This window comes from Miscanthus floridulus, chromosome 7, assembly GCF_019320115.1.
Source record: "Miscanthus floridulus cultivar M001 chromosome 7, ASM1932011v1, whole genome shotgun sequence".
Classification (NCBI taxonomy): Eukaryota; Viridiplantae; Streptophyta; class Magnoliopsida; order Poales; family Poaceae; genus Miscanthus; species Miscanthus floridulus.
In genome coordinates, this window is record NC_089586.1 from 13,386,508 (window position 1) to 13,413,567 (window position 27,060).

General features: G+C 42.6%; 3 protein-coding genes and 1 pseudogene across 5 annotated transcripts; 2 read left to right on the top strand and 2 right to left on the bottom strand.

Moving 5' to 3' along the window:
* The first annotated feature begins 10,576 nt into the window (after positions 1-10,576).
* LOC136466548 (autophagy protein 5-like) lies at positions 10,577-14,290 on the top strand. Its single transcript, XM_066464991.1, has 8 exons — positions 10,577-10,849; positions 11,806-11,930; positions 12,068-12,134; positions 12,854-12,943; positions 13,027-13,114; positions 13,225-13,368; positions 13,568-13,699; positions 13,785-14,290. Exons 1-8 carry the CDS (start codon positions 10,715-10,717, stop codon positions 14,099-14,101), a joined length of 1,098 nt encoding a protein of 365 aa, XP_066321088.1. The 5' UTR covers positions 10,577-10,714; the 3' UTR covers positions 14,102-14,290.
* A 459-nt stretch (positions 14,291-14,749) lies between these two features.
* Positions 14,750-18,745, top strand: LOC136466556 (UTP--glucose-1-phosphate uridylyltransferase-like; annotated as a pseudogene).
* Positions 18,746-18,785: 40 nt separating this feature from the next.
* On the bottom strand, positions 18,786-20,575 carry LOC136466553 (peptidyl-prolyl cis-trans isomerase FKBP18, chloroplastic-like). 3 transcript variants are annotated; one of them, XM_066464997.1, is made up of 6 exons: positions 20,314-20,575; positions 19,971-20,041; positions 19,795-19,881; positions 19,552-19,700; positions 19,384-19,441; positions 18,786-19,285 (listed from the first exon to the last, which is right to left on the bottom strand). In XM_066464997.1, the coding sequence occupies exons 1-6, from the start codon at positions 20,552-20,554 to the stop codon at positions 19,223-19,225; spliced, it is 669 nt and encodes a 222-aa protein (XP_066321094.1). In that variant the 5' UTR covers positions 20,555-20,575; the 3' UTR covers positions 18,786-19,222. The 3 variants fall into 3 exon arrangements, with proteins under 3 accessions (XP_066321094.1, XP_066321093.1, XP_066321092.1); XM_066464996.1 differs by having other exon boundaries at positions 18,786-19,195; positions 19,395-19,443; XM_066464995.1 differs by having other exon boundaries at positions 19,395-19,443.
* An 890-nt stretch (positions 20,576-21,465) lies between these two features.
* On the bottom strand, positions 21,466-26,819 carry LOC136466543 (glutamate receptor 3.1-like). The gene is made up of 7 exons (XM_066464986.1): positions 26,686-26,819; positions 25,168-25,505; positions 23,718-25,066; positions 23,360-23,637; positions 22,951-22,982; positions 22,452-22,858; positions 21,466-22,164 (listed from the first exon to the last, which is right to left on the bottom strand). The coding sequence occupies exons 2-7, from the start codon at positions 25,430-25,432 to the stop codon at positions 21,715-21,717; spliced, it is 2,781 nt and encodes a 926-aa protein (XP_066321083.1). The 5' UTR covers positions 25,433-25,505; positions 26,686-26,819; the 3' UTR covers positions 21,466-21,714.
* Positions 26,820-27,060: the final 241 nt, after the last annotated feature.

Here is a 27,060-nt window from a genome sequence, read left to right on the forward strand (position 1 = left end):
CAAGGCAGGCACACTTGAGAGCAATCAATACACTCCAATGTACTATTTCGAACAAACTATGCTTTTGATAGTGCAGCTGCATCATTGTCGTTGCACTAGTTTTTCTCTGGATTGTCAGTCAGAACCATTCTGATTGGGAAGGTTAGTCCCCTGCTTGGCTATGAATAGTTTTTTTTCCTAGGTGTGATGTCCGTGCCAGCCTTGAGGCATCTGGCATGTTGCTCTAATCTCATGCAACACGGATTCCCGGTATTCTTTTATGAATACAGCGAGATCAAATAAATGCATACCAAACAATTAGTACTAGAACATACTAAGAGGCTGTTTGGTTCAGCCAGGAGCTCCTAAATCTAGTCACATTTAATCACTTTTTACCCAAACACTATGACTAAATGTGACTAAAAGGGCTTTCGTCCTCTCTAGCAACTCTGGAGTAACTAAATAGGACTAAACCATTTAGAAGGGACTAAGATTTAGCGGCCCAAACCAGAGGGTGTTTGGTTGTTGTCCTGCCATACAATAAATATGGACCATTAGTCAGTCAAAATTGAGAGCTTGGATTATTGCCTAGTGAAACAAGCTTGCATGGCCATCAAACCAAACAACCCTAAATGCGTGCTTACTACCCTCTCTATTCCAAATTATAAAATTATAAGACAGTTTTGATTTTTCTAGATACATAGCTTTACATCTTATAATTTGAAGTTATGTTGTTTTAACTTATCACATATTGCAACTTGATAGTGTATTATTTATTTGTGAACTCAATTTTGTAACATTATTTTCGCTGCAAATCCATGTATATGATGATGTGTATTTGCTTAATCGAGTTGTTGTTGACGTGGTATCGAGGTCCTTCGTAACACTCGACGGACTACCGAGTTTATATAAGTGATGATATGCGCATGCCAACCTTCTTAGCGAGACAGTCATACTTGAAGTTGTATAATTGGACGATTCCATGATAGCCCTGCCCGGCGAGGCCAGCCCTGGCGGCGCTGCCCCCGCCCTCCGCTGCGGACACCTTGCATCCACGCTACCTCCCTGGCGTCTATGGCGAGAAGAACATGAGAGAGGATGATATGTAGGCCCTACATGTCATTCTCTAGGAGTATAGTTTTGGGGGTTTAGGTAGTGTTGCTGGAGAAAACAACAATAAAAAAATACTATTGAAATATGTGGTTATCCAAACAGATAAGTAGGGGGTCTGATTTGGATAATATTGTTCTGAAGATCATGTGATTCGATTTGTTTTGCGGTAATGCTTCATTCAGGGCATCCGTTCGTTCGGACGGTGTTGACGGTAGTTAACATTCATCATAAATCATCAATATAACTTGAATAAATAGATAAAATGGATCACCAATGTAGACTTAGGGGGTTAAACTGATAAATTCCACGAGTTTTGGTGAATCTGTGTTTTCAGCAGGATTTAATCAAAAAACCGTCAAGGAGAACCTATTCGTCAAAAGAAATCACGGAATTCCGCCGTGTAATCAACGTGGGAAGACTCTAGAAGACTCCAAAAGGAGAATCACCGAAGCGGGACACATGTCACTGACATGTGGGGATGCCCGACCCCACCTAGAGGCCGCTTGGCCCCTATGGGCCTCACCTATCAGCCTCGTTGTTATGTCGGTTCTCCACCACCTTAAGGATTGCATCTCCACCGTTCTTTAAGTCGATTTGATCCAAGGGCTCACTTTGGATGTTTCAGGCTATATAAAAGAGCATGCACCCTCCCTCCAGAGCAGAAGCCTCATTTGATCCTGAGAGCTGAGAAGGCAGAAACCCTAATTCATATGTCCACCAGGAGCAAGGCTAGCAATTAAGAGAAGATTAGTCCTCAATAGGATATAGTCTTGTATTAGAGATAGTGAGATAGAGTGAGAAGGAAGAGTTTGGAGGAGTCCAAACGTGTCAGTGCTCTCTCTATGGCTTATACCCTGGCGGAATCGAGTTCTTCTTGAGCTTGCTTATGAGATTTCTCTGGTAATCGACTTTTAATTCAAGCATCTTGTTCATATTGTTCTTCAGGTTTACGATTCTCCTTTGAGTACTTTAATCCTTGCAGCTCCTGGGTTAAAGTAGTATTCATAGTGTAAGCGTGGTGCTTAGACTCGGTTACTCGTTGATGTACCCTATTTTCCGGTTCGGGGGTAGCTCGCGAGGGTGACTTTTATAGCCTCGTTGAATCCTTTGTAGTCCACCTCCCATTAGTAGACCTAGCAGGACATTGTTACTTTAGGAAACATACTCTGCCTGTGTTTTCTCTAGTAATATCCCTAGAATTGAACAATAAAAGATAAAGCTTACCGAAGTTAGAACTAGAAGACCTTAACAGTCTCCTCTATGCTCCTATTATCTAACCTTGATTGTGAAGTTGGGATAAGTTAGATTTAGTTATTCTCACACATGTTTCCTCGAGTTCGATATACAACTGGGTACTCCCGGTGAAGTGCTACATCGGTATAATATCTATGCGCTTACGGATTATTCTGTGTGCATTAATTTATACCAACAAGCATTTCTAGCGCCGTTGCCGGAGAAACGGTTGCTGAGTTAACTTCGAACCTAGCTTATCCTTATATAATATTCTTTTATCTTTTCTTTTTCTTTTTATCATGGATCTAGAATCCACTCTATCTACCAATATGGTGCACCCACGAGTGCAAGCCTACAGCCAAAAGAGTCTTCAAAGCCTATCCTAACACCTGGCTACGAGCTGCGCCCACGTTTAATTAACATGGTTCAAAACCAACCCTTTTAGGCGAAGATGCTGAAAATCCCTATTTCCACCTAAATGAGTTTGAGCAGACCTATGCATGCTTGCGTATTGCAGGCATGTCAGACGAAACCTTATGATGGATGCTTTTTCCTTTCTCTTTGACGGGAAAAGCTAAATATTGGTACAATCTCACCATAGGAAGTAGACAAGGAGATTGGGGAGCCCTGTGCTCTAGCTTTTGCTTATAATTCTTTCCCATCTCTAGGGTAGTCAGACTTTGTTCAAAGGTTCTACCTTTTAAACAAAAGAAAAAAAGAATCTCTAGGCACGGCATGGGAACATGAAAGTGCATTTGCCCCCTATGTGGGTTTTGGTATATTGATGACATCCAAATTAGAGACTAATGAGATCTTAATGAGATATATTGTAGCTTTAGTCCCTTGAAAGTTTCAAAGAGTTGATTTAAGATAAAATGGTATCCCTTAATTCTTCAAGTGCAAAAGGCGAACGAACCCAAAGCGCTCTTCAAAGCATTTTTATTCTGTTTTGGGTTTAGGTATGCCGTACTATAAAGAGGGATGCAAGTTTAGGTCGTCTGAGGAAGATAGAGTACTCAAGCTTAACAATAAAATATAAAGAGAGACATAAAATCACCTCACGAACTCTTAGATATAGTTTATGGACCTTTGGTAGCCGGAAGTCCCGACGTGAGCCAAGAGTTCTGGTAGTCAGAAGTCCCGACATTCGGTGCTAGAAGTCCCGGTGCTTGCTGACTTAGCCGCCAGCCCGCCTGCGCACCTTCGTCCATCGAAAGTCCTGACGAGAGTCAGGAGTTCCGGGTGCCGGAAGTCCCGGCTCTCGCCGGAAGTTTTGATGCCTTGAGACTTAGCCCCCTGGATCGACTGTGCGTCGGGAGTCCTAACAAAAGTTGGAAGTCCTGACTGCCAGAAGGTTCGGCATTCCGCTGGGAGTTCCGGCTCTGGCTATGTTGACCATCTTTGACTGCGCCTTGAATAGTGTTTTGTAGAGGGCCGGAAGTTCCGGCGATCTGTGTTGGAACTTCCGACTCAGATCTGAACGGTTGGATTTGCCTATGAGTATAAATAGCTCTATCTCCTCTCTTCTAACTAGGACCACTCATTCATTGCTCACCAACCATCATCCAAAATAGCTCCCAAGCATTCAAGGCAACCCTCTCCTCTCCTCTTTGCTCCAATCTTCGATTTTCGTAGGGTTTTGAGTGAAAGCAGAGTGGATTGAGTGAGAGAATCACTTTGGCAAGCTTGAGCACTTAATTTCTTCATCAAGTCGGTTGGATGTGCATCTATGACTCTTGGGTTCTTGGAACCCTAGCCGGCTAGGTGTCGCCCAAGAGCTTCCATCTTGTGGAAGAGCCTTACGAAGTTTGTATTACACTTGATTTCTTAGTGGAAAGCTCAAGTAACCTTTGTGATTGCTTTGAGAGAGGCAAGGAGGTGAAAGAGACTCCGACCTTTGTGGTCACCTCAACAACGATGATGTAGGAGCTTCTTTGTCGGGTTGTCGAACCTCAGGATAAATTCTTGTGTCCCACTTGCTTGTTGTTGTGATTTATGCTATCATATTTGTTCTTGTTGGTTTGTCTTCCTCCCCAACTCTCCTCTTAGGGTTTGGACTTGATCTACGAACTGGTGACCTTCTGGTGTCAAATAAGCAACCCCAACACTTCACCTTACCACTAGGGAGTGGGGTTGTAAGATATCTTTCACTCAAAGTTCGGTTTAGCATTTGTAGTGCAATTCTCGTAGGTGTCGGAACTCTAGGCTATTTGCGTCGAAACTTCCAGGTGCCGGAAGTTTCGGCCTAAACTATCGGGACTTCCAACTGTCACTGACATTTGACTTTGAGATTACTTAGAAATTTTTAGATACGCTTATTCACCTCCACCCTCTAGGCAATGTTTAGATCCTTTCAATTGGTATGAGAGCAAGGTCTTCTTTTAGCGCTTCACCGTGTGAGAAGAAACATTGTCGGAGTCCGACAAGATGCAAGCCGATGCTGCTGAGATGGACAAAAAGATAGCTAAAGAGTTGATGGCCGCTCAAGTCAAGTTCTTCTAAGATGAAATGAAAAAGATGCAAGATGAGATGAGCAAGATGAAGGAAGAATTGATCAAGAAGGTTGATGATGCAATAAGTGGCAAGAATAATGCAACAAGTGGCAAGAATAAAGCAAACAAAGATGTCGCTAGTGATATTGGAGCCGGTGAGCATACTCATGGAAAGGGAATATATTCAAACATGAACTTTGACTATGGACAACTCATCAAAGGTTCACATCTACATACTCGTTCCGTCAATATTGGCAAGCCATCTTACTTTGATGGAACGAGATACACCGATTGGTCCTACAAGATGAAGATGCATCTCATTACCACAAGACTTTGGGAAGTTGTGAATATTGGTGTGATGATTTCTACCGATGAAGATAGAGAGATAACTCCGGAAGAAGTGCACATTCTCCATCAAAATGCACAAGCCGTAGCATTACTTGTGTTAAGCCTAAGTCCGGATGAGTTTAGAAAGGTAAATAAAATGGAAAGTGCAAGGCAAATTTAGGATACTTTGAAAGTGTCATTTGAAGGAGATAAGAGTGTGAGAAAATGCAACATTGAGTTACTTTAGGGTGAATTGGAAAGATTTGTGTTCTTGCAAAATGAAACAACACAATCCATGTTTGATAGGCTTATGGCATTAGTCAACCGCATAAGAGCTCTTGGAAGCACCGAATGGGATGATGACAAAGTTGCTAGAAAGATGTTGAGAACCTATAGAGCCAAGAACAACATGCTAGTGTCCGTGATCAGGGAAATGCCCGGTTATGATGAGATGACACCCCCAAGAAGTTCTTTCAAAGCTCAAGCATCATGAGTGTCTAGATGAAGATGCAATCAATGCCCACAATCAAAATCCTAATGCAATGGAATACAACAAGAGTGCAGCCCTAAAGGCAACTCAAGCTCATGAAGGCAAATCTTCTAGTCAAGAGAAGAAGAAGAAAGTGAAGGATGATTCCTCAAGTGAAGAAGAAGAGTCCGATGAAGAAATTGCACTCATCATTAGAAACTTTAGAAAGTTCATAAAGAAGAAGAGCAACCGAAAGACTTACAGTGATGGGAAGAGAAGGAACAAAAAGAGGTTTTGCTATGGTTGTGGTCAAACCGGTCACTTCATAGCCGATTGTCCTAATGAGAAAAAAAGCACAAGCACGATAAGGATAAAGACAAGAAGAACAAAGGCAAGAGGAGACGTGAAGCTCATCTTGGTTAAGAGTGGGAGTCAAATGATAGTGACTCAAGTGTTGATGAGAAGAAGGGAGCCGCAAACATCGCCATCCACCACTCTGCATCACCAACCATGATCTTCCCTGACTCGACTTCACCGTCAAAACTCTTCCCCAACTTATCTTCATCACCAAGGCTCTTCTCTAACCTCATCGACAATGACTACTACACTCCAACTTGCCTCATGGCTAAGGGGGAGAAGGTACATGTCTCATTCAACCCCTCTAGTGATGAGTATGATAGTTGTGATGAGAACATAGAATAACTTGAAGCAACCATGATAAAGAAATTTGGTAAAAATGCCTACACTAAAATAAAAATGCTAATAAAGAAATTAGAGAAGAGGGATAGATGCTTGGAGATGCAAGGAGACATAATCACTAAAGAGAGAAGACAAGAACCTTGCACTTGAAGCATCTATCGTCGAGGAAAAGATGTTGAAAAGTTAACCGTTGAATTGTCTTTAGCCAATGACTCAATTGGAAAATTGACTAAGGAACATTCCTCGATTAATGATGTAGTGGCTAGCCTCAAGAGTGAGAAGAGTATAGCTCAAGAAAGCCTCACAAGCTTGGAAGAAAAATACCGAAATCTTGAGCTAAACTATAGTCCTCTTTGGGCTAGCACTTTAACTTCTCCTAAGGTAATCGAAGACTCTAATGTCTCCACTAGTAATGGTTGTAAAATATGCTATAAAGTTGATGTAAATGCATATGCAACTAACCTTGTTGAGCTAGAGAAGAAAGATAAGGAGATTCATAGGTTGAAGATGATCTTGAAGAATGGGTGCAAGTGTCAAGAGCAATCCAACAAGACTATATATAAGTCATCAAGGCACCCATCAATCAAGGAAGGCATTGGCTACAATAGGTATGATAGAAAGGCCAATAGAAGGAACATGATCAATGGTGTGCCTTGTGCGAAGTTCGACAAGGGCGTTGCTCTTGATGAGCTTATATGCAAGGCCAACAACAAGGTCTACATTCCCAAAATCCAACCTACAAGTGACAAGACAATCAATACGAAGCAATCCGAGGCCCCAATCCACAAGCACCACTTCCACGGTGCTATACTAGTGATTATATGTGTTGTTGGGGCAAGGATGGCAAGATTATAGTCAAGTATGTTGGTGCCCAAAAGAGGAAGGAGATTAGGAGGAGTGTTTGGGTGCCCAAGTTTTATGTGACTAACCCCTAGGACCCAAATCCGTTTGGGTACCTAAAACAAAAGCTTTATTTGTCTTTGTAAGAATATTCCTCCGGTGGAACAAATTGGGTGGTGGATAGTGGTTGTACCAATCATATGACCGGAGAGAAAGACATGTTCACATCATTCCAACCTAGTCATGACCAAAGTGGGAACATTGTGTTTGGTGACAATGAAAAAGGAGAAGTTCTGGGTTTGGGTAAAATTGCTATCTCAAATGATAATTCCATTTCCAATGTTTGACTTGTGAATTCGTTGAGATACAATTTATTGTTTGTTTCGCAACTTTGTGAGATGTGCTATAATTGTCTCTTTACGGATAAGGGTGTGGAAGTCTATAGAAGGGAGGATTCCTCTATTGCATTTATGGGTCATTTAAAAGGGAAACTCTGTCTAGTTGATTTCACATCAAATAGAGTAAATCCCGAGACTTGTTTAATGGTAAAATCTAGCATGGGTTGGTTATGGCATCGCTGACTTGCCCATGTTGGGATGAGGAACTTAGCCAAACTTCAAAAAGGCGAACACATTCTTGGACTAACAAATGTTTCTTTTGAGAAAGATAGGATTTGTAGCGCACGCCAAGCGGGAAAGTAAGTTGGAGTTAAACATCCCATCAAGAATGTTGTGACAACCGAAAGGCCATTGTAATTGCTTCACATGGACATATTTGGACCCATCGTTTATATAAGCCTTGGTGGTAACAAATATGGTTTCGTAATTGTTGATGATTATTCTCGTTTCACTTGGGTATTCTTTTTGCGTGATAAGAGTGAAGTACATGACATCTTCAAGAAGTTTGCAAAAAGATCTCAAAATGAGTTTGCTGTCAAGATCAAGAGAGTTAGAAGTAACAATCAGACGGAGTTCAAGAACACCGACATTGAGGAGTTCCTTGATGAAGAAGGAATCAAGCATGAGTTTTCGGTTCCATACACTCCACAACAAAATGGTGTTGTGGAGAGGAAGAACCGAACGTTCATTGAAGCCGCAAGAGCAATGTTAGATGAATACAAGACTCCAACCAACTATTGGGCGGAAGCGGTTAGCACGGCATGTTATGCTATCAACCGCTTATATCTTCACAAGAAAAGGGACAAGACCGCCTACAAACTTCAAACCGCATTTTGGTGAATCTGTATTTTCAATAGGATTTAATTAGAAAACTGTCAAGGACGATCTATTCGTCAAAAGAAATCATAGAATTCCACCGCATAATCAACGTGGGAAGACTCTAAAAAGACTCCAAAAGGTGAATCACCAAAGCGGGACGCATGTCACTGACATATGGGGCCGCCCGGCTCCACCTGGAGGCCGCCCGCCCCCTATAGGCTCCACCTATCAACCTCGTTGTTATGTCGGTTCTCCACCGCCTTAAGGATTACATCTCCGCCGTTCTTTAAGTCGGTTTGATCCAAATGCTCACATTGCATGCTCTGAACTATATATACCAGCCTGCACCACCCTCTAGGGTAGAAACCTCATTTGATCCTAAGAGCTGAGAAGCTAGAAACCCTAATTCATATGTCCACCAGGATCAAGGCTAGCAATCAAGAGAAGATTAGTCCTCATTAGGATCTAATCTTGTATTAGAGATAGTGAGATAGAGTCAGAGAGAAGAGTTTGGAGGGGTCCCGGGCTATCGGTGCTCTCTCTACGGCTTGTACCCTGGCGGAATCAATTTCTTCTTGAGCTTGCTTATGAGATTTCTCTGGTAATCGACTTCTAATTCAAGTAAGCATCTTGTTCATATTGTTTTCAGGTTTGCGACTTTCTTTTGAGTACTTTAATCCTTGTAGCTCCTAGGTTAAAGTAGTATTCATAGTGTAAGCGTGGTGTTTAGACTCGGTTACTCGTGGATGTACGCTATTTTTCGGATCGGTGTTAGCTCGCGGGGTGACTCTTATAGCTTCATTAAATCCTTTGTAGTCCACCTCCCATTAGTAGGTCTAGCAGGACATTGTTACTATAGAGAACATACTTTACCCGTGTTTTCTCTAGTAATATCCCTAGAATTGAACAATAGAAAACAAAGCTTATCGAAGTTAGAACTAGAAGACCTTAGCAGTCTCCTCTATGCTCCTATTATCTAACCTTGATTGTGAAATTAGGATAAGTTAGATTTAGTTATTTTCACATACGTTTTCTCAAGTTTGATATAAAACTGGGTACTCTCGGTAAAGTGCACACATCAATATAATATCCGTGCGCTTACGAATTATTCTGTGTGCATTAATTTATACCAACAGACGACTTCTCTATTAAAAAAACTAGACACTTGTTCGTCGTTACGACCCTATCCATCGCGCCCGACTCTATCGCGCTCATCTTTCCTCGTCTTTGCTCACGCTTCGTGGCCGTCGTCCTCCATCCTTGACAGGTCCGGCGCCGGCCTAGCCAGCGCGACCTCCCATCGGCCAGATCGGGAGGTTCGCCGCAGCCGACGACCTTCCTCCGCCACGGCCGGCGCGATCTCCCATCTCCTTCGCAGCCGTTGTCGTCCTTCTGCCCGCGCGCTCATCTTCCTTGCCTCCGCCTACGCTTTGTGGCCGTCGTCCTCCATCCTCGGCAGCTCTGCCACCCGGTCAGCCACCGGCTTGGCCGAGGCGACCTCCCATTATCCTCGGACACCGATGGGCCAGAATTGGCCGTTCCCCGATCTGCATTGTGTCGTACGAAAGAAATGTGAAAAACACATGTTGAAAACCTATGTTTTAAGTTTTTATATGTTTCATAGGCATGCTGCAAGTGTTTCATGTGGATATTGCAAAAGCAGATCGTGATGTTGCATATGTTGCAATTGTTGTACACGTTCGTTGCAAGCTTATGTTCCTGCTATTTCATCTGATTTTCAGACGTAGGTTACAATTGTGTTTATTTAGATGTTGCATATGTTTCACACATACGTTGCAAGTGTTTTATCTGGATGTTACGTATATTTTTCAATGGTTTTATTTTTTAGATGTTTTAACAAGTTTTTCAGATATATGTTTTAAGTGTTTTATCTGTCCTTAGAGTTATGTTGTAAATGTTGTATCTAAATATTTTAAAAGTAGATGGAAGATTGTATCTATCTCTTCACGTTCTGTTGGCTTGTCTCGATGTCTCCTCTTCCCTCGGCACCGGCTGAGCATCCACCCGCTACCTCCCTCTCTTCTTCTCGATGTTGGTGGAGCGACGTGGACTCGATACACGCAAAACCGCATGGGAAAAATACTGCAGGCGCGGCCCGCGCGCGCAAGCCCGCGAGGAGTGCGTGTTGCGCTCCGGACCTCGGCCGGGAACAAAACTCTCCGGCTCTCCCTCCCGTCTCCCTGACTGGTCCGTGCTCGCCTTCCTCTCCTCCGCCCGCCGTCTCTCTCGCCGCCCCCGCCCCAAGCCCCCAACCCTCTCGGACTAGGCAAGGGGACCGGCCGCCCAGCGTCGTAGCCGGCGAGATCTGCCCGCCGGCGGTGGCAATGGCTGCCCCACACGACGAGGCCGCGGCGTGGTCCGAGGAGGCGGCGCTCCGGGTCTGGGCCGGCGCCGTGCCGCTCCAGGTCCACCTCCACGACGCCGACGTCACCGCACTGCCCCCGCCGCCGCCCTTCCTGGTATGCGTGCGTATGCCCCCCCTTCCCCTACGGAGACCCGCTCCCTCCTCAGCAGCTACCTACCGCCTCCTGCCCTTCGCTTGCAATTTCTGCTGCGAACTCGCTTTGTTCCCAGGATAGGAATTCTCCCTCGTGCTACTCCATTGCCGATTGCTTGCCTCACTTAACTGTTACGTTAGTTAAGATCACAGCTGCTCAGTTTCTAGGCCACTACAGTAGTGCGCAGTACAGGCCGTTTGTGCTCATCACATCAGAAATTGAGCTGCTGTTGTAGGATTTGCCAATCTTTTGTTTGAACCCATGTACAAGATACCCAACTACGGGTTGTAAAATCCTTGTCTTCACCCACGACTGTGTAATGCAAACCAAGCAAAACTTCATGCCAGCCTTATAATCTTGTCTAGGTTAATTAATATTTTGAAGTTGAATATCAGTGGGTCGTCATGACTCCCGGGTCAATTTCTGGAACCTACTCCTTCCATTTGTGTGAGGAGTTGAATTTAGCTCTACCGATCCCTGCAAAGTTTTATGCAGTGGCCAGTGATAAGGTTTAGTATATAAGGTTGGTGTGCTCCGTCGCTGTTACGATTACAACACAGGAGAATTCGTTGTGTCTGTCGTTAATACCTGTCTGAGCATGATTCCAGTCTGATAATCATGTGTGCACTCTATTTTTTATTTCCTTGGCTTGTTTAGTTGGCATCTTATGTGCCCTCAAATGGTGTATACTAGTGTTTCTATGGAATTCACTGAAAATTCATCTATTTACCCCTTCCTACCCTGAGTACAACAAAAGTGCAAAGCTACTATTCGCCTTTTGTTTCTATGGAAAGGCCTATACTTCCCTTTACAGGACTGTTCTTCGTGTTAAGAAATATTTGGAGTTTTGCCATACGCTGTTAGTCCTCCATAATCTTATCTGTTTCATTTATGTATCTTCTTTTTGTCTTGAACAGACTTTGGGGCCAAGAATTGGGTACTTGCCCCTCTTGATACCTGTTATAAAGGCTCATTTCAGCAGTGCGCTCCCACCTGGTGTTGACACTGTTTGGTTTGAATATAAAGGGCTGCCTTTAAAATGGTAACATATGTTACTTTCTCCATATAGTTTTGATGGTCATTTACTGTTGAGATAAATAATGGAAGCGCATGCTATTGTTCAATATTCTTTAAAGTTGCTGACTGCCTTATTTTATTTGTTTATTTTTGCACTCTTAGGTATGTGCCAATTGGTGTTCTTTTTGACCTTCTATGCGCAGATCCAGAAAGACCATGGAATCTAATAGTAAGGCTGCATTTTTCACTTCTACTTTTATATGTACTTTTATGTACCTGATTGGTTTGTAGTATGTTCTCTGTCATTTGTGGTTTGTTGATGTAATATACATATGCAAAGACGGACTGATATATCTCCTTTCATAAACTATTTACATTATGTTTCATATTTTTGTTAGCTTGAATTATTATTAACTATGTATTTTATACCAACTCTACCCCTGAAGTTTTCTCTGTTTTGACTTTTGACTTAATTTTGGACCATACTCCTACAACTCTAGTTACTAGGTTAGCAATTCAGCTCAGTGAAGGGCCAGTTAGGTCAATCTGAAATAATGGAAACATTTTTTACTGCAAGATATTCACTTTGTATCCCTTGCTTTATAGAAATCATACAGACATCAACGTTTCAAAGATTGCTCACGCAGTTTATATGGTTAGGTCGCTAGGTTAAAAAGAACAGCGTTGGGTGTTTTTTGACACTTTACTTGACTGGGCCAAAAAAAAGGGCAGACCCAGTGCCGGAGGCTCCCACATGAGTGGGGTCTGGGGGCAATATGGAAAAAACAAACTTAAGGATTTTTTTAATGCATGGCAGTTTTCAGTTGGAGTCTGGAATTATGAGATAAAATTTCTGCATTAGCTTGATGTTTCTGGTACCACATGTTCGTTTCTCTTGTTCAGTTCTTATATAGTTGTATATTAACTCAATTTATGTATCAACTATAGGTCCATTTTAGGGGATATCCCTCAGAAATCTTGTCACCATGCGAGGGTGAAGATAGCGTGAAGTGGAGCTACATGAATTCCCTGAAAGAGGTTTGTTTTGAGAACCAAAATTACCACCAAGTCCCATCACAAAGGAGACGATAGTAATTTTGGTTTTTTTCCCCTCTCTTCAGGCCACCTTCATCATTACTGGGAACAGTAAGAGTGTGATGAATATGTCACATGCTGATCAAGTCGCTCTGTGGGAATCTGTAATGAAAGGTACCCTCTAGAAACATCATCTCACTTCGACAAACATATCTCTGGCTGGTGAAATGTTCTGAAATGCATTTCCACCACATTTTAACCATTATTGTGTTATTTGTTATTAGGTAATGTAGATGGGTATAAAAATATCTCCACCAGGCTTAAGCTTGGACCATTCGAAGATGATGGGTTAGTACGAACAGCCTCCGCGGAGCGGCAACGTCAACAAAATTCTGATGAACCTGAATCTCCTGGATCTAGCAAACCGTGTATGCTCTTTTGCTCTGGGACTTTTATATTGTCATTCATGTTAAACATTCACGTGGTTACAAGAATTTAATACGATAATCTGGTTTTTTTTTTCATAGTTTCATTCAATACACTTTCCAAGTTATATAACATTAAGTGATGCCATGTTATGGTATGCCCACATACCTTGCTGGCTCTGATCAATTAATCTATGGGTAGGCAGGGTCCCTGTTCGATTATATGTACGCAATGTTCAAGAAGACCTTGAGTATATAGAAGATGCAGTACCTGTTAGTGACTGGGAAGGTGTGTCCTACATAAATCGGCCATTTGAGATTCGCAAGGTTGAAGGTATGTGGTGCCACAGAACTTTTATGTTTTTGTATGGCTAAGCTAGTTGTTTCCCTTAACACATGTAGTTCACTCTACGTTGCAGGTAGAAGCTACATTACCCTGGAACATGCATTGCAAACATTGCTTCCAGAGTTCTTCAGCTCAAAGCCTGCGGGGGCACTGGACTCAGCTGCAGACAGTTCAGATACCACCAACTCTTCAAGAAGTTCTCAGGAGGCAGAACAAGCCCTGGCAAGTCCACGAGAGGCGGGTGCTGCCAAGAAAGCGAGGGTGAAGCTGGTTAGGGTGCAAGGCATCGAGCTGGACATGGACATCCCGTTCCTTTGGGTCGCCAGTAACCTGAAGAACCCTGAATACTACCTCCACATATGTGTATACGTCGGCACTAGAAAACAATAGGCTAAGAGTAGATGGAAAAAATGTTAGATACTACGTGTATTAGTGTGTGCCAGAAATCATTGGCTTTGTTCTTTGGTTATTACATGTGTTATCCTTTGTATATACGGATACAGATGCTGAAATTGTAACTCTGTTGGATGCACGGTGGAAGGATGAATTGGATGGTGAACCATTTTTTGTGTGTGTTTCCGACCGACATTGCAAATGGTATATCCTGCCTGGAGCAGAATCGTGGTAGGATATTGTTGCATATATATGCAATTTGTCATCATGATGTCTGAGTGCACCAAACACATGAGTTCTGAACCTGATGATTCTGAATTTCTGATGGTCGCTGTGGCTCACATGTCTTGGTGAATGCCATCTCTTCCAGATCTATAACACTGATAAAATATATTGAACAAGCTAGCATCGCAGATCAAATTCGTGGAGAAAGCTAAACCAAGGTAAATTCCAGCTACATTTCCCCCCCTACTAAGATAACATTCCATCTATATTAAGATAAACAATAAGGAGAAATAAATAAATAAAATAAAATAAAAATAGCGCTTCCTCCGCGGGTAACGGGCTGTCTCTTGCGACGGCCCCTTTTTTTGGGTGGTTCATCATCCCGCCATCGATCTGCCTTATAACAACCGACACCTCCTCTCCTTCCTCCGATCTCCCCGTCTCCCTCCTCCATCCCAGATCCATCTCCCGGCGTCAGACGCGCATATCGCAGTTGCAGTAATGGCGGACGAGAAGCTTGCCAAGCTGCGCGAAGCCACCGCCGGCCTCACGAAGATCAGGTCTGCTGCACTCTTTCGCTCTCAGATCACGTACTTATGGCCCCATGAGCGAGATCGCAATTCTTTCTTCTCTGGCCTCTACCTTCCTGATGCTCTGTCTTGGTGACACTGACTGGTTGGTTGGTTTCTTGGCGGTGTCTGCAGCGATAATGAGAAGTCCGGCTTCCTCAGCCTCGTCGGCCGCTACCTCAGGTAAGTGCCATCAGCTCATGATGAAGAATTGCTCGGACCAGAAATGTCGATCGATCTGACAGTGTCTCATCGTGCCGGCGAACTTGAAGCGGCGACGAGGAGCTCATCGAGTGGGCCAAGATCCACACGCCCACCGACGAGGTGGTGCTGCCGTACGACACCCTGGAATCCCCGCCTGAAGGTACGCCTACTCTTCTGCTGCGTAATCCTGACTCTGATGCACGGGAATGTGAATGCCAAGGCTGATTTGCCCTGCAATAAATAAATGCAGACATTGAGGCAACCAAGAAACTGCTCGACAAGCTCGCCGTGCTCAAGCTCAACGGCGGCCTGGGGACGACCATGGGATGCACCGGACCCAAGTAAGCCGTGCCCAGATCTATCGGACCGAGTTCAGGAATGCCGTAGGCTGTAAAGTCTGCTTTCGGTTTAGTTTCAATTCAATGCCTGAATCAAGCTCTAGCCTTTTGCTTCCATATATATATGCGGCTGCTGGTATCGTATCTGAATATGAGCATCATGTTCATAGAGCTCTCAACAATGCTGTCTGGAACTAATGTTAATTGTATGTAGATCCGTCATCGAAGTGCGCAGCGGATTTACTTTCCTCGACCTGATTGTCATCCAGATCGAGGTGGGTTAACTTAGAACATCACGACTGACTAATGCAGCGTTGTTCCTGCAAACTTCAGAACACTCTCGATCTTCTTTCTATCTTGTATGTATGGTGACGCTTGGTGGCATCATTTCTTTTACAGTCACTCAACAAGAAGTACGGCAGCAATGTGCCGCTGCTTCTGATGAACTCCTTCAACACCCATGAGGACACCTTGAAAGTAAATTCTCTCTTCATCACGAGTTCTTCCTCTTCGTATTGGGGACCCAAAGCTAACGGTTATGCTCGTCCTGCAGATTGTTGAGAAATATGCGAATTCAAGCATTGAAATCCACACATTCAACCAGGTATGCTAGGCAGAACTTTTGTAGGTGTTGGTCACTTGCTTTTTTTTTTAACCTTAGCTTACCAATTTGACTCTGAAAATATGCTAATCTGGCAATAAAACAATTTGTATCATTACAGAGCCAGTACCCTCGTGTGGTAGCTGACGAGTTCTTGCCATGACCGTCCAAGGGAAAGACTGACAAGGATGGCTGGTAAGCCATCGCTATATGTAGCTCAACCAGAACATTCATGGCATGAACACTAACACTAGTACCAACTTTCAACACCTTTTGCCTTATATAAATTTTCAGGTACCCTCCTGGCCATGGTGATATCTTCCCATCACTGATGAACAGTGGAAAGCTCGATTTACTACTCTCACAGGTCTGCATCAATCTGGATATACCCTTAGCTCCCATTGTTGTTGATCCAGAGTTTTCTTGCATTAACATAATAACATTCTTTTCTTTGTTGAACCTGTTGCAGGGAAAAGAGTGTGTTCATTGCAAACTCGAGCCTGTTCGTTTCGTCGTAAACGATCGTGGATTATTTACTGCTGGCTGGTTTGGTGTGAGAGAAAAATACTGTTCCAGCTTATAATCCATGATCGTATACGAGCAAGCGAACAGGCTGTCGGATAACATGGGTGCTATTGTTGACATGAGTACCCTTATGTAAACTAGCATTACCATTTACTTTTGCAAGTTTTCTGGTTAATAAAGAGCATGCTACTTTGCAATGTACTTAACTGTTGAATAGAGATACTGAACCATTTGATCCACAAGCAGAATGAATATTGCATGGAGGTATGTAACTATCTGATAAAGCAAGATTACTTGGAGTTGGACAGTTGGCTGATAAGTAAGTTCTTCAACCTCTTTTCAGGTCACCCCGAAAACTTTGGCTGATGTAAAAGGTGGCACATTGATCTCATACGAAGGAAGAGTTCAGGTTAACTTTTCTGTTTCCTTGTGCTACCGGAGCAATGAATTTGTCTTTCTATGCTATCCAGTTTGCAATGTCGTTTGATGCATTATTACTTGTTCTTATCTTAATTGAAAGGCAGAGCTCCTGCCATTACATTAAAAAATGTATTATTATTTGGAAAGTGTTTATGCAGCCGTTCAGGCCTTAATTTTTTTTCATTAACGCCTGATTACTGTTTAAATGACAATAACCTTCTCTCTACGTGCAGCTTCTGGAGATTGCACAAGTACCTGATGCACATGTAAGTTCTAAGATAGCACTGCATATGCATTGATAATAAGTATCACAGCTAAGTAATTGTATGATTTTTTCTGAGATCATTGCCAAAATTTTCTAAACATAGGTGAATGAGTTCAAATCAATTGAGAAATTCAAGATATTCACCACCAACAATCTGTAAGGATCATATTTTTAATTTCATATCTTCTAAACAAACTTGCTCATGTTACCTAATGCTACTACTGGTTTGGCAGGTGGGTGAACTTGAAGGCCATCAAAATCCTTGTTGAAGCTGATGCACTCAAGATGGAGATCATTCCGAATCCTAAGGTACGAGTGAACGTTGGGAAACCCTTTTTCCATCTGAGCCACTTCATGAACTTAATAACTGGTGTGAATTTTAATAGAAAAATATAGTTATAATGGATAACATATAATTTCAGGAAGTCGATGGTGTGAAAGTTCTTCAGCTGGAAACAGCAGCTGGTGCAGCAATTAGAGTACTGCCAAAGTACTATGTACATCACCATGCTTTTATATGACTATATATAAATATAATAACAATATTTTATTGGACCAGTTCTTTGACCACGCCATTGGTATCAACGTTCCAAGGTCCCGGTTCCTACCAGTTAAGGCAACATCAGATTTACAGCTAGTACAGGTTTGTATGCTATGCTGAATAAAATTGAGTATGTAATGCGCTCTCTAGCTGTCTAAATGAAAACCTTTATTTTTGCTTTGTAGTCTGATCTATATACCTTGGTTGACGGCTTCGTTACACGTAATTCAGCTAGAACAAATCCATCAAATCCCTCAATTGAACTTGGTCCTGAGTTCAAGAAGGTCAGACTCTAGCATTTAATTCATAATATTCCTAAGTTGCAGAACACCTTCCTAGTTCAGATAAGTTTCATGTATTTATTCGAAGACCACATGTATCATGCTAAAAAGTTGCAGAAAAACTTTATGGGGACAATTTGCAGCTCCTTTTCCCATGTTGTTTGTTATGACTCCTTTATGAAGACACATAGAGTAATGACACTTCTTCTCTGTAACTTTTAGGGGAAAGTGACCATCACAGCAAAACCTGGCGTCAAGCTAGAAATCCCAGATGGAGCAGTGATTGAGAACAAGGTATTTTTTCTCAAGAGTCACTACTGTTGATGTCTCAAGAATTTTGCAGTTTTAAAGCAAACAGATATCAGTTTTGTTCCATTTGATGTTTGACACATTTATGTTATCTTCAGGATAATTTTGAAAAGGAAAAAGGACAACTATAACTGTTACATGCTCACTCTAGTTAGAACTCCTAGACAAGTCATTAAATTTTAGCATTCCTCTTCTAGATAGCAAAAGGAATGCAAGGACAAATTTTGAAAAGGAAAGAGAACAATACTAGAACTATTACCTGCTCACACTAATTAGAACTCCTAGACAATATAAGGTTATCATAACTTGATGAGGAAGCAAGTTGATAGCACAGTTGATGTTTCTAACAACAGGGTATTTATTCTTTTATTCAGGATATCAATGGCCCTGAGGACCTTTAGATGAGAATCAGCAAGAAAGCTCACTTCACCAAGTGGCAGATCATTTTTTGCGTTTTTTTCCTGTATATTCAGACATGCTCCATTACACTACAGAGAATATTCATTGCCCAGTTTTGTTTCAATATAATCAAGAAATTTTACATGTATTTTACTTTGAGGGAAATATTTTATACACTTTAGTTCTCCTTATTGTCCAAAAAGAAACTTCTGTGTCTTGAACAAAAAAAAAATCCTGTCCCAGCAACTACCATCCCAGCATGCATCTAATCATAGGTTATTACAATTGCATATCTAATCAGCATGGACCTCAAATGTCAGTAAATTATGTAATCCATTCCTCTGAAATTTGGCACACTCCATAAGTACCTCAATGCTCCCTGTCCACTGCAAATAGAAAAGGTCACCCTGTCCACTGCAAATAGAATGCAAATAGAAAAGGTCATTTTTCGGCAGGAGAAATGACTTTCAGTAGCTCTATATCCAGTTCAAAGGGGGCATCAGGCTGCAAAGAAGCATGGAATCAAACAAAACAACTTCAGTACATGAATGTGCTAATCAATCTGCTTGACCAATGAAATTTTAATAAATCAAAACATGTACCGGTATCTCACCCATTCCCCTTTTCCCATATCCCAGCTCTGGAGGGACAATTACTCTCCTCTGCATGACCAACAGCATATATATACATAACAGAGATGAAGTTAGTAATATACTAGAGGCGGAAAGGCTGAATTATTTGCCTTGACTTGTGCTAGTAGTCCTCCATACCTTTCCCCTACTTTCATCCCCTCAGTTATCGTGTACATGGCAGCTGGAGGCTTTGGTGCCGCTTGCGCTGAGTATAGCCCATTGGCATTGTCTGCAAAGTCCCGTTTTCGTTCTTTCCCAGGCAGCGACCCAACAGTGAACTCATAAGGCTACTAGAAGAAGACACGAATATCTTAATTCTCCTTGTTCTAGAGCAGGGATATCAGAATTTACACAAGAATCAGGTGCAGTTTGCCACATCACCTGGGCGATACTCCGGTTCCCTGCTAGGAGCTTGGATTCACGGCTTGACACTGCGGTGATGCCACGGTATATGCAGTCGAAATGAACCTTTAAGAGTTGAGAAGCATTACTTTCAGTTTCAGTTAAGAAGGAACTGCAATGGGCATTGGAAGCGTGAGGAGGAAGTGATACGTTACCTGCACAGTTGAGCCCTTTTCAGCAATTGGCCCCTTCCCTTCAATAAGATCATAGTACTTCAGACCATCAGCTGCTCCCAAAATGTTATCAGATCAGATTACTCGGAGAAACTCAAAATGGAATTTCAATCAATCAACAGTGAATATTCAAGAAGGTTATTGTGTTGCAGACATAAACAAGTTAGAACCAACAGCATTTGCAGTAAAAAGATCTTAATCTTAGCAGCAAAAGGCTGTAATTAGCTGAGATTCAGTCGCAAATAAAGGTGCCAGCTTTAGCAAGAAACTGAGCGCCGATACAGAAACCAGCAGCGCCAGGAAGCAGGCAGGCACACCGACGTACGTGCAGTGGCGTAGTCCTCCGGCGGCACTACAATGCGTCCCCTCCTCGCGGCGAGTGACGGCGGTGGCGGCGCGACGGACGTCAAGAATCTGGCGGAGAGGAGCTGCACGGCCGCTCGCCGCCGGGAGAAGGCGCCGGGGAGGCAGCCGAGGGCGAAGGTCTCCCTCGAAGGATGAGACGGGGCAGACGAGGGGAGCGCGCGGCGGTGGAAGGTTCTATAAGGCAGGGCAGAGGAAGCCATGGGAGAGTTGATTGGAGGGTCCGAAATGGCGCGCCCACAACGTCCGCTTCATCATCATATCCATAAAGAAAGCACAGGTGGAAAGGGTACCAGGAATATCCCATTTCCCCCCTTTTGTCTGAAACCAACTATTGTCGTCATTTTTTCTATATTATTTTCATTATGCCATCAATTTTCAGTTTTCATTTCTTCATTTTCCAGGGCGTGCTGGACAGCTGGAGTAGCCCCAAAATTCCAATGTCTGGTGGTTGTTTAGTGACTTGGAGAGTGTGTTTGTGTGCGTGTTTAAAAAAATTGAAACCTTTGCAATCAATCTCTTGGGTTTGAAATACGAACAAATGAACAACTTGGATTGTACTGTCTGTCCACAAAAAAATGCAACTCTAGCACAGCGCTAACCACTACTAAGTATCTTAAGTTTGACCCACTTATATACTATATATAAAAGCATTAATACTTTATGATACCAAACAAGTATCGTTACATTTGTCGTGAGATATACTTTTATACGTACTTATGTGGTGTCATAGACATTAATATTTTTATCTATATATTTAGTTCAACTTTAGCAACTTTAACCAATAATGCATCTAGAATTGCTTTCTTTTCTAGACAGGGGTATTACCTTGTGAAATCAATGTGTTCGAGAAAAAAAAAACTTGTACAATCAATTCATGGTGGCCAGAAGATACATCGAAAGCATGATGAGAGAAATCTGAAAAGGGCGCACCCAGTGCAGAGAGCTCCCGCTCTGTGCGGAGTCTGAGAAAGGGTGTCAGTGGCAAGCCTTACCCTCGCCTGTGCAATGCGAGGAGACCGCGACTCAAACCCGAGACCTTCCGGTCACAGGCGGTAAGACTCTACCGCTTGCACCAGGCCCGCCCTTCATGAGAGAAATCTGAAAGAACAAATAAAATGAAACAAACATAGATTCCATTCATAACACCATCATCATTCGTGAACAAGAGTTGACTCTATACAATTTTACAGTTTTGCCAAACTCGGACGACTTGTTATCCACTTATCCTTGGGCGGTTGGGGTGCTAAAAACCGACAAATGCAATCCGCTACACAGCCTTTGGCTCTAATTTCCTATATATAAGGACACATAGATTGGCCCAAAGATGATGTATCCCAGGTCAAAAACGTATACACAAGCACTAGCTTTCTATATCAATATCAGTACCAGGACGGTTACTCATTGGCGTTGTTGGCATTGAACTTCTAGAGAGGCTCATGGTCCGCTTTTTCTTTGGTGGCGGCTGCTTGTCATCGACGAATGAAATGAATTTTCTGAGGCTGCGCTTCGATGTCGATGACCCTGCATCCACGGAGATTGCTGATCCCGGCTGTTCATGTCTCAGGTACTGGCGTAGCGTGATGCCAAAGTAAATGAGCAGGGCGAGGACACATGCTGCGCCACAAATGAGGAAGAGGCCCATGAAGCTCTCAAGGCGGAGCTGGTTCGAGTCCACAAACTCAGTGTTGTCAGTTGAGCAATCGCCTGTCTTGAGCCACTTGTCATGGATCCGCTGTAGTTCCCCATTCTCCGACAGTGTTAGGATTGCGGTGGACAGGTCTACTTGCAGAGGGGAATCCCTTGGATATGCCTGATAGAGTGAGTTCTGTAAGAGCTATGTTTGAAATAATGAAACAAGGTTGCTACACTCTGGATATTAGACTTCTGAAACACTAATCTTAGAGAATGTGCTCTTTTTCTTAAGAAAAACTGATCTTAGAGTGTACCATCAGCTATGTAAACAGTAGATGGAACACTTGTAGTTATTGCTGTAACTCCAGTTTGATAATCTTGAAGGCATTATGAGATGTGTTTTAGTTTATATTTCTAGACTAGACTAGAATATATTTCAAGACAACTTAAGTTCAATGCACTTACAAAGCCCCATCCTGTACTGGTGAAATCTGAGCCAGCAACAGCAATCTTGCAGTAAGTTGACAAAAACAGCTCAACATAGGGGCGCTCATCAACAATGGCCATAACACCTCCTTTCTTAGGGCCTAACTTGAGGTTTTCAGCGTATTCTTCAGGAGAACCAAGAGCTTTTAACCTCGACCGTGAGATGTTCAGTTCCTTGACCATGTATTCTTCGGCAAAAGAACCAACTTGGAAACCAATAGGATAATCACTATCTTTCAGGTCATCAATTCCTCTTATAGAAGTATCAAGTTGTTGCACGGTTAGGATGGAAGTAAGACTTGCAGTATAGCTTGATTGAATGATCAATACAACAAATAGCCATATGATCAGAACACCACGTCCTAAAGTACTCATAGTGTTTTCTCCTGGTAATAAAAAAATTAAGGGTAGAGGTGCCACATCAGTACAGAGGGTCAGTTACACTAAAGGACATAACAGGAAAGGCTAGTTTACTCACTATGTGCAAAAAATAAAGTCGAAAAGCTGAACCTGCAGAGAATAAGACACATCATAAGCATTAATTTCAGAGGAAAGAATCAAGCCATCAGACAGGCATTTAATAATACGTGTGCAGAAGTACTTTGACAGGCAAAACTAGAAAATAGAGGATAATATACCATATTATCACGTGAAATAGATTATGAGTGCAGACATCTTTTCTTCAACCAATCTAAAATTACAAGATTTAAATTCCTTGTTCATTCCTAGATGTTCCATTTGGACAAAATGTCAATGTTGAAAAACACAGTTTAAGGCTGCCAATAATGTGGAACATGTTACATGGGAACAAATGGAAAAATTAACATCTGTAATTGAAAACAAGATGTATGTATAGTGAGTGCAAAAGATGCCATCCAGATCCTTACCAAACAATAGTTATTATTTGTTGCCGCGGCGAGCCACGAAATTCATCATTTATTCGATGCTCAAGAATCCAAATAACCACACCCACAACAAGAAAACACAATCCTGTAACAAACCACATCCCCAATGTAAATGGCTGTAAGAATGCCCAAGAACTTGTTATATGTTTTTTGATTGGAGCCAAGATAACCAGGCCTGACTCAATAAAGGGCTGGGTGAAATCAATAGTTTTAGTTCGGCTCATTGTAATTACAATATCCCCTACTGCTGCATCAAAACCCTGCAGGATAAAGTAACTCTGATCACTATTATACATGCTGAAATGTGGAGGAGGGAAAAAAATTGCATGTCCATACTTACATTGTCCACTACCATCTGTACAAGTTCATCATAATTAGGATTTTTAGTACCATTGCCGAAAGGTATAAACCTGTATGTAACTGGATAAGGAAGCAATGACAATGCTTGAGTGAAGACATCGATGCAATAGCCCTTCATTGACCCAGTAGCATTATCTTGGCTAACAAACTCTTTAAAGCTAAATCTGTTAGGGACGCCAATTTTCAACTCCTTGGCATTGGAAGGAAAGGCCCAGCCTCGAGGCTTCTGTGCAGTCTCTCCAGGCCAAATGACATCATAGAGTTGTTGATTGGCAAGCGAAGTATTAGGTGGCTTTGAATATAGGTCCTCTGGAAGTACAGTCGATAGCAATCTTGTATAGTTTGACCAAAAACCAATGGTCCGCATGCCATTCCCAATAATGCTTATGATATCATAGGCAGGATGAATGAGTTCAAACTGAGCATTAAACTGCACTTGGCCAGACACCCCAGTGAAGTTCACATTTCTAATCTTATCCAGTAATTTGTTTCCCATGTCAAAAATACTCATGGCTTCAAGGTGAAGAGCTCCCCCAGTTTCATCACGCAACCTTGAGTCATTTGTAAAGGAAATCCTCCCACCATCATCAAAGAAGGCATCCAAAGCCCGAGCTACAGTCCACACACTATCATAAACATAAAAACCATAAGCACTGATGCGAAGATCACTGTGGTTGTATTTCTTGCTTAAGCTGCTCCACCTGGACACCAGATTACTCTTCATCTTTGACTTTGGGGTGTGTGGACGTACAGTCAGAACACCTTGCATGCCATTTATAGTTTCAGCAGGGACCAATGAATTAGCATCAAGATAAGCAGAAAGCCAATCAGTTGCAATCCATACATAGCCGTTGCCCATCATGTTTAGTGAATTAGCAATTGACAAAAGCTTGAGTCCGGGTTCCGAACCAGTATGGAGGATAATAACACGAGACTCCATATTACTAACAGTAACCAATAGATTTAGAAGCTCACTTTTTTTAGCATTGGAACGGAACCCGGCCTTGTATGAAATTTTGCAGCGCCTTGCAGTAAGTTCATCATCCAAAGCAGCAATGCCGTTTCGACCATAATCATCATCAACGTATATGGCAGTCACTATCTTCCATTGGTAGTAATCAATAACTGCCGCCACAGCTGCCATTTGGTAGAGATCGCTGGGCATAGTTCGCATGAAGTACGGGAACTGGATTGATGATAGAGTTGCATCCGATGCAAAGGACATCAAAGGAACTTGAAGCTCATTTGCGACATACGAAATGATATGTGCAATAGGAGAGCATTGTGGCCCAATGATTGCAATAACATCAGTCTCCATGAACTGCAAAGCTGAAGAAAGGAATACTGTATCATAATCACAAGTCTAGAATGGAAGCACGGAGTATTGAACAGTGAAATAAAAAAGGGAATCGGTATTAAAGATGGTCTACCTTGAACCATGCCAAGGAAACCATCATCACAATTTGTATCTCTCGTGTCAACTCGTAACGTTGTTCCATTTAGAACTGTTGGATCTGAGTTGATATCATCCACTGCTGCATGGATGGCAACATCTGAAACACCTCCAGTGGTGGAGTTCAACCGAAGAATAGACCCAATACTCACAACTGAAGGCCTTGCAGCTAAGCTTTTGTGGATCCCATCAGGGACGAGAAACAGGGAGAGAACCAACAACATGAGAAAAGCTATCTTCATATTGGCCCAAATGTTTCAGAGGCTACTTTGAACTTATGAAGAAGTTGGCAAATTATCAATGAGTGTGTGAACCCTATCGAAAGAGAAACATGGAGCCACCTTATTAGGATGAACATATATAGAAATGTGCACAAGAATAAACATATAGGGTGTTTACTTGTAAATTGAAAGGAAAACAATAAGAAAGAAGGAGGTGAACAAATATAGACAGCAAGAAGCAAATATAGGAATAAGATGAATATATGGACTGAACGTTTCAAAGAAAAACAACTAGGTGATTACACTAGACAAACCATGAATGGAAAAAAACAATCATTTCAAATATGGTACAAAATGTTTTGGTAGGCGCCAATAATGATATCCACTTTCCACATTTCCAGAAGGAAGAGAAAGAGAAACCACAAAATGTAATCCCAGCATTGATCAACCCTCACCACATGAAGCTTAAATGGATCATGGATTCTCCTGGCAATCATCATCCAGAACCTAACTTTGCTCATATCGCCCTATCCCACCCATAACCCAGATGCAATGCGTGGTCCATTAGTGAACAGCGACAGATAAAAGAGGTGGTTGTCTTACTCAATCCACATATTCCATTTGGCACACCCTTTCGCTATGAACGAAAAGAACAAAAGCTGGATATTTCATACCTTGGCACTGTGCTATGTGCAAGGCATAAGAACCAATCAAGGTATCGATTCTATTCCTTGTGTCGATCAGACAACAAGAAGAAAAAAAAGCATGCATTCCACACTACTATAATGATGAGGTTGGGTATTGCCAAGCACGCTTGCCACGAGGAGGTACGCTTCCATACAACTAGTACAGTACGTTCCAACAAACTCTCAGGGAGGGGGGGGCTTCCTGGAAAAGTGCAGCAATGCCTAGATTGTCAAGCAATCAGCCCCTCCATGCGGTTCGTGCTCGTTTTAGCAAGTGACGATCAGCAGGACGGACCTAATCGCAGATCTTCTGGCGAATTCCTCGCTCCAATCAAACCCCGACAGCCTCAGGTACTAACAAATGTTACTACTAGGAGAAGTACTAGCGACCGGGAGAGGGATGTGCAGGAACTAGTCCCAAGAAGACAACTTTTGCTCCGAATCACTACTAAGAGCCCAGGAAACGGCCGGAAACGGCAGCCATTGACAGGTGGAGACACGGGGATTTGCTCGGCTCCAGGAACAAAAATGTTGAAGATGTCTCTGTGCTAGTTCTGGGGCGGGAACAGCATGAGGAGGGAGACTTACGGGATGGCGTTGGTGCTCTTGCTCCCCAGAAAGAGGAAATCTTGGTCTTCTCCGGGGAAGCGTGCCGCGGCTTGACTCCTTGTCAAGACCCCAGGAGGCGGCGGCGGCGGCGGCCTTCCCTGAAGCTGGTGATTATTTTGGAGGCGAGAAGGAGCTGGGAGTATATAGCAAGAGGAGGGAGACGGAGATTGGAGAGTGGCAGCAGGTGGACCCCACACGGCGGACAAGGGCAATGATACCAGCACGCGGTGTACCACGTCAGCCGTGAGCCTAAGTCGTGTTTGGTTTAAACTTCTAAACGGTTTAGTTATTTTTAGTAACTTCAAAGAGTTACTAGATATGACTAAAGCTTTTTTAGTAGCTTTTAGTTATAGT

Excerpts from the sequence above, each read along its gene's own strand:
- LOC136466548 (XM_066464991.1), top strand. The coding sequence starts at position 10,715 with ATGGCTGCCCCACACGACGAGGCCGCGGCGTGGTCCGAGGAGGCGGCG. Across the intron at positions 10,850-11,805 it reads CCCCGCCGCCGCCCTTCCTG|ACTTTGGGGCCAAGAATTGG; the intron begins GTATGCGTGCGT and ends TGTCTTGAACAG. Across the intron at positions 11,931-12,067 it reads AAAGGGCTGCCTTTAAAATG|GTATGTGCCAATTGGTGTTC; the intron begins GTAACATATGTT and ends TTGCACTCTTAG.
- LOC136466553 (XM_066464997.1), bottom strand. The coding sequence starts at position 20,554 with ATGGCTTCCTCTGCCCTGCCTTATAGAACCTTCCACCGCCGCGCGCTC. Across the intron at positions 19,701-19,794 it reads GGAACCGGAGTATCGCCCAG|CCTTATGAGTTCACTGTTGG; the intron begins GTGATGTGGCAA and ends TTCTTCTAGTAG. Across the intron at positions 19,442-19,551 it reads GGGATGAAAGTAGGGGAAAG|GAGAGTAATTGTCCCTCCAG; the intron begins GTATGGAGGACT and ends GGTCATGCAGAG.
- LOC136466543 (XM_066464986.1), bottom strand. The coding sequence starts at position 25,432 with ATGAAGATAGCTTTTCTCATGTTGTTGGTTCTCTCCCTGTTTCTCGTC. Across the intron at positions 23,638-23,717 it reads TACAGATGGTAGTGGACAAT|GGTTTTGATGCAGCAGTAGG; the intron begins GTAAGTATGGAC and ends TTTATCCTGCAG. Across the intron at positions 22,983-23,359 it reads CAAATAATAACTATTGTTTG|GTTCAGCTTTTCGACTTTAT; the intron begins GTAAGGATCTGG and ends TATTCTCTGCAG.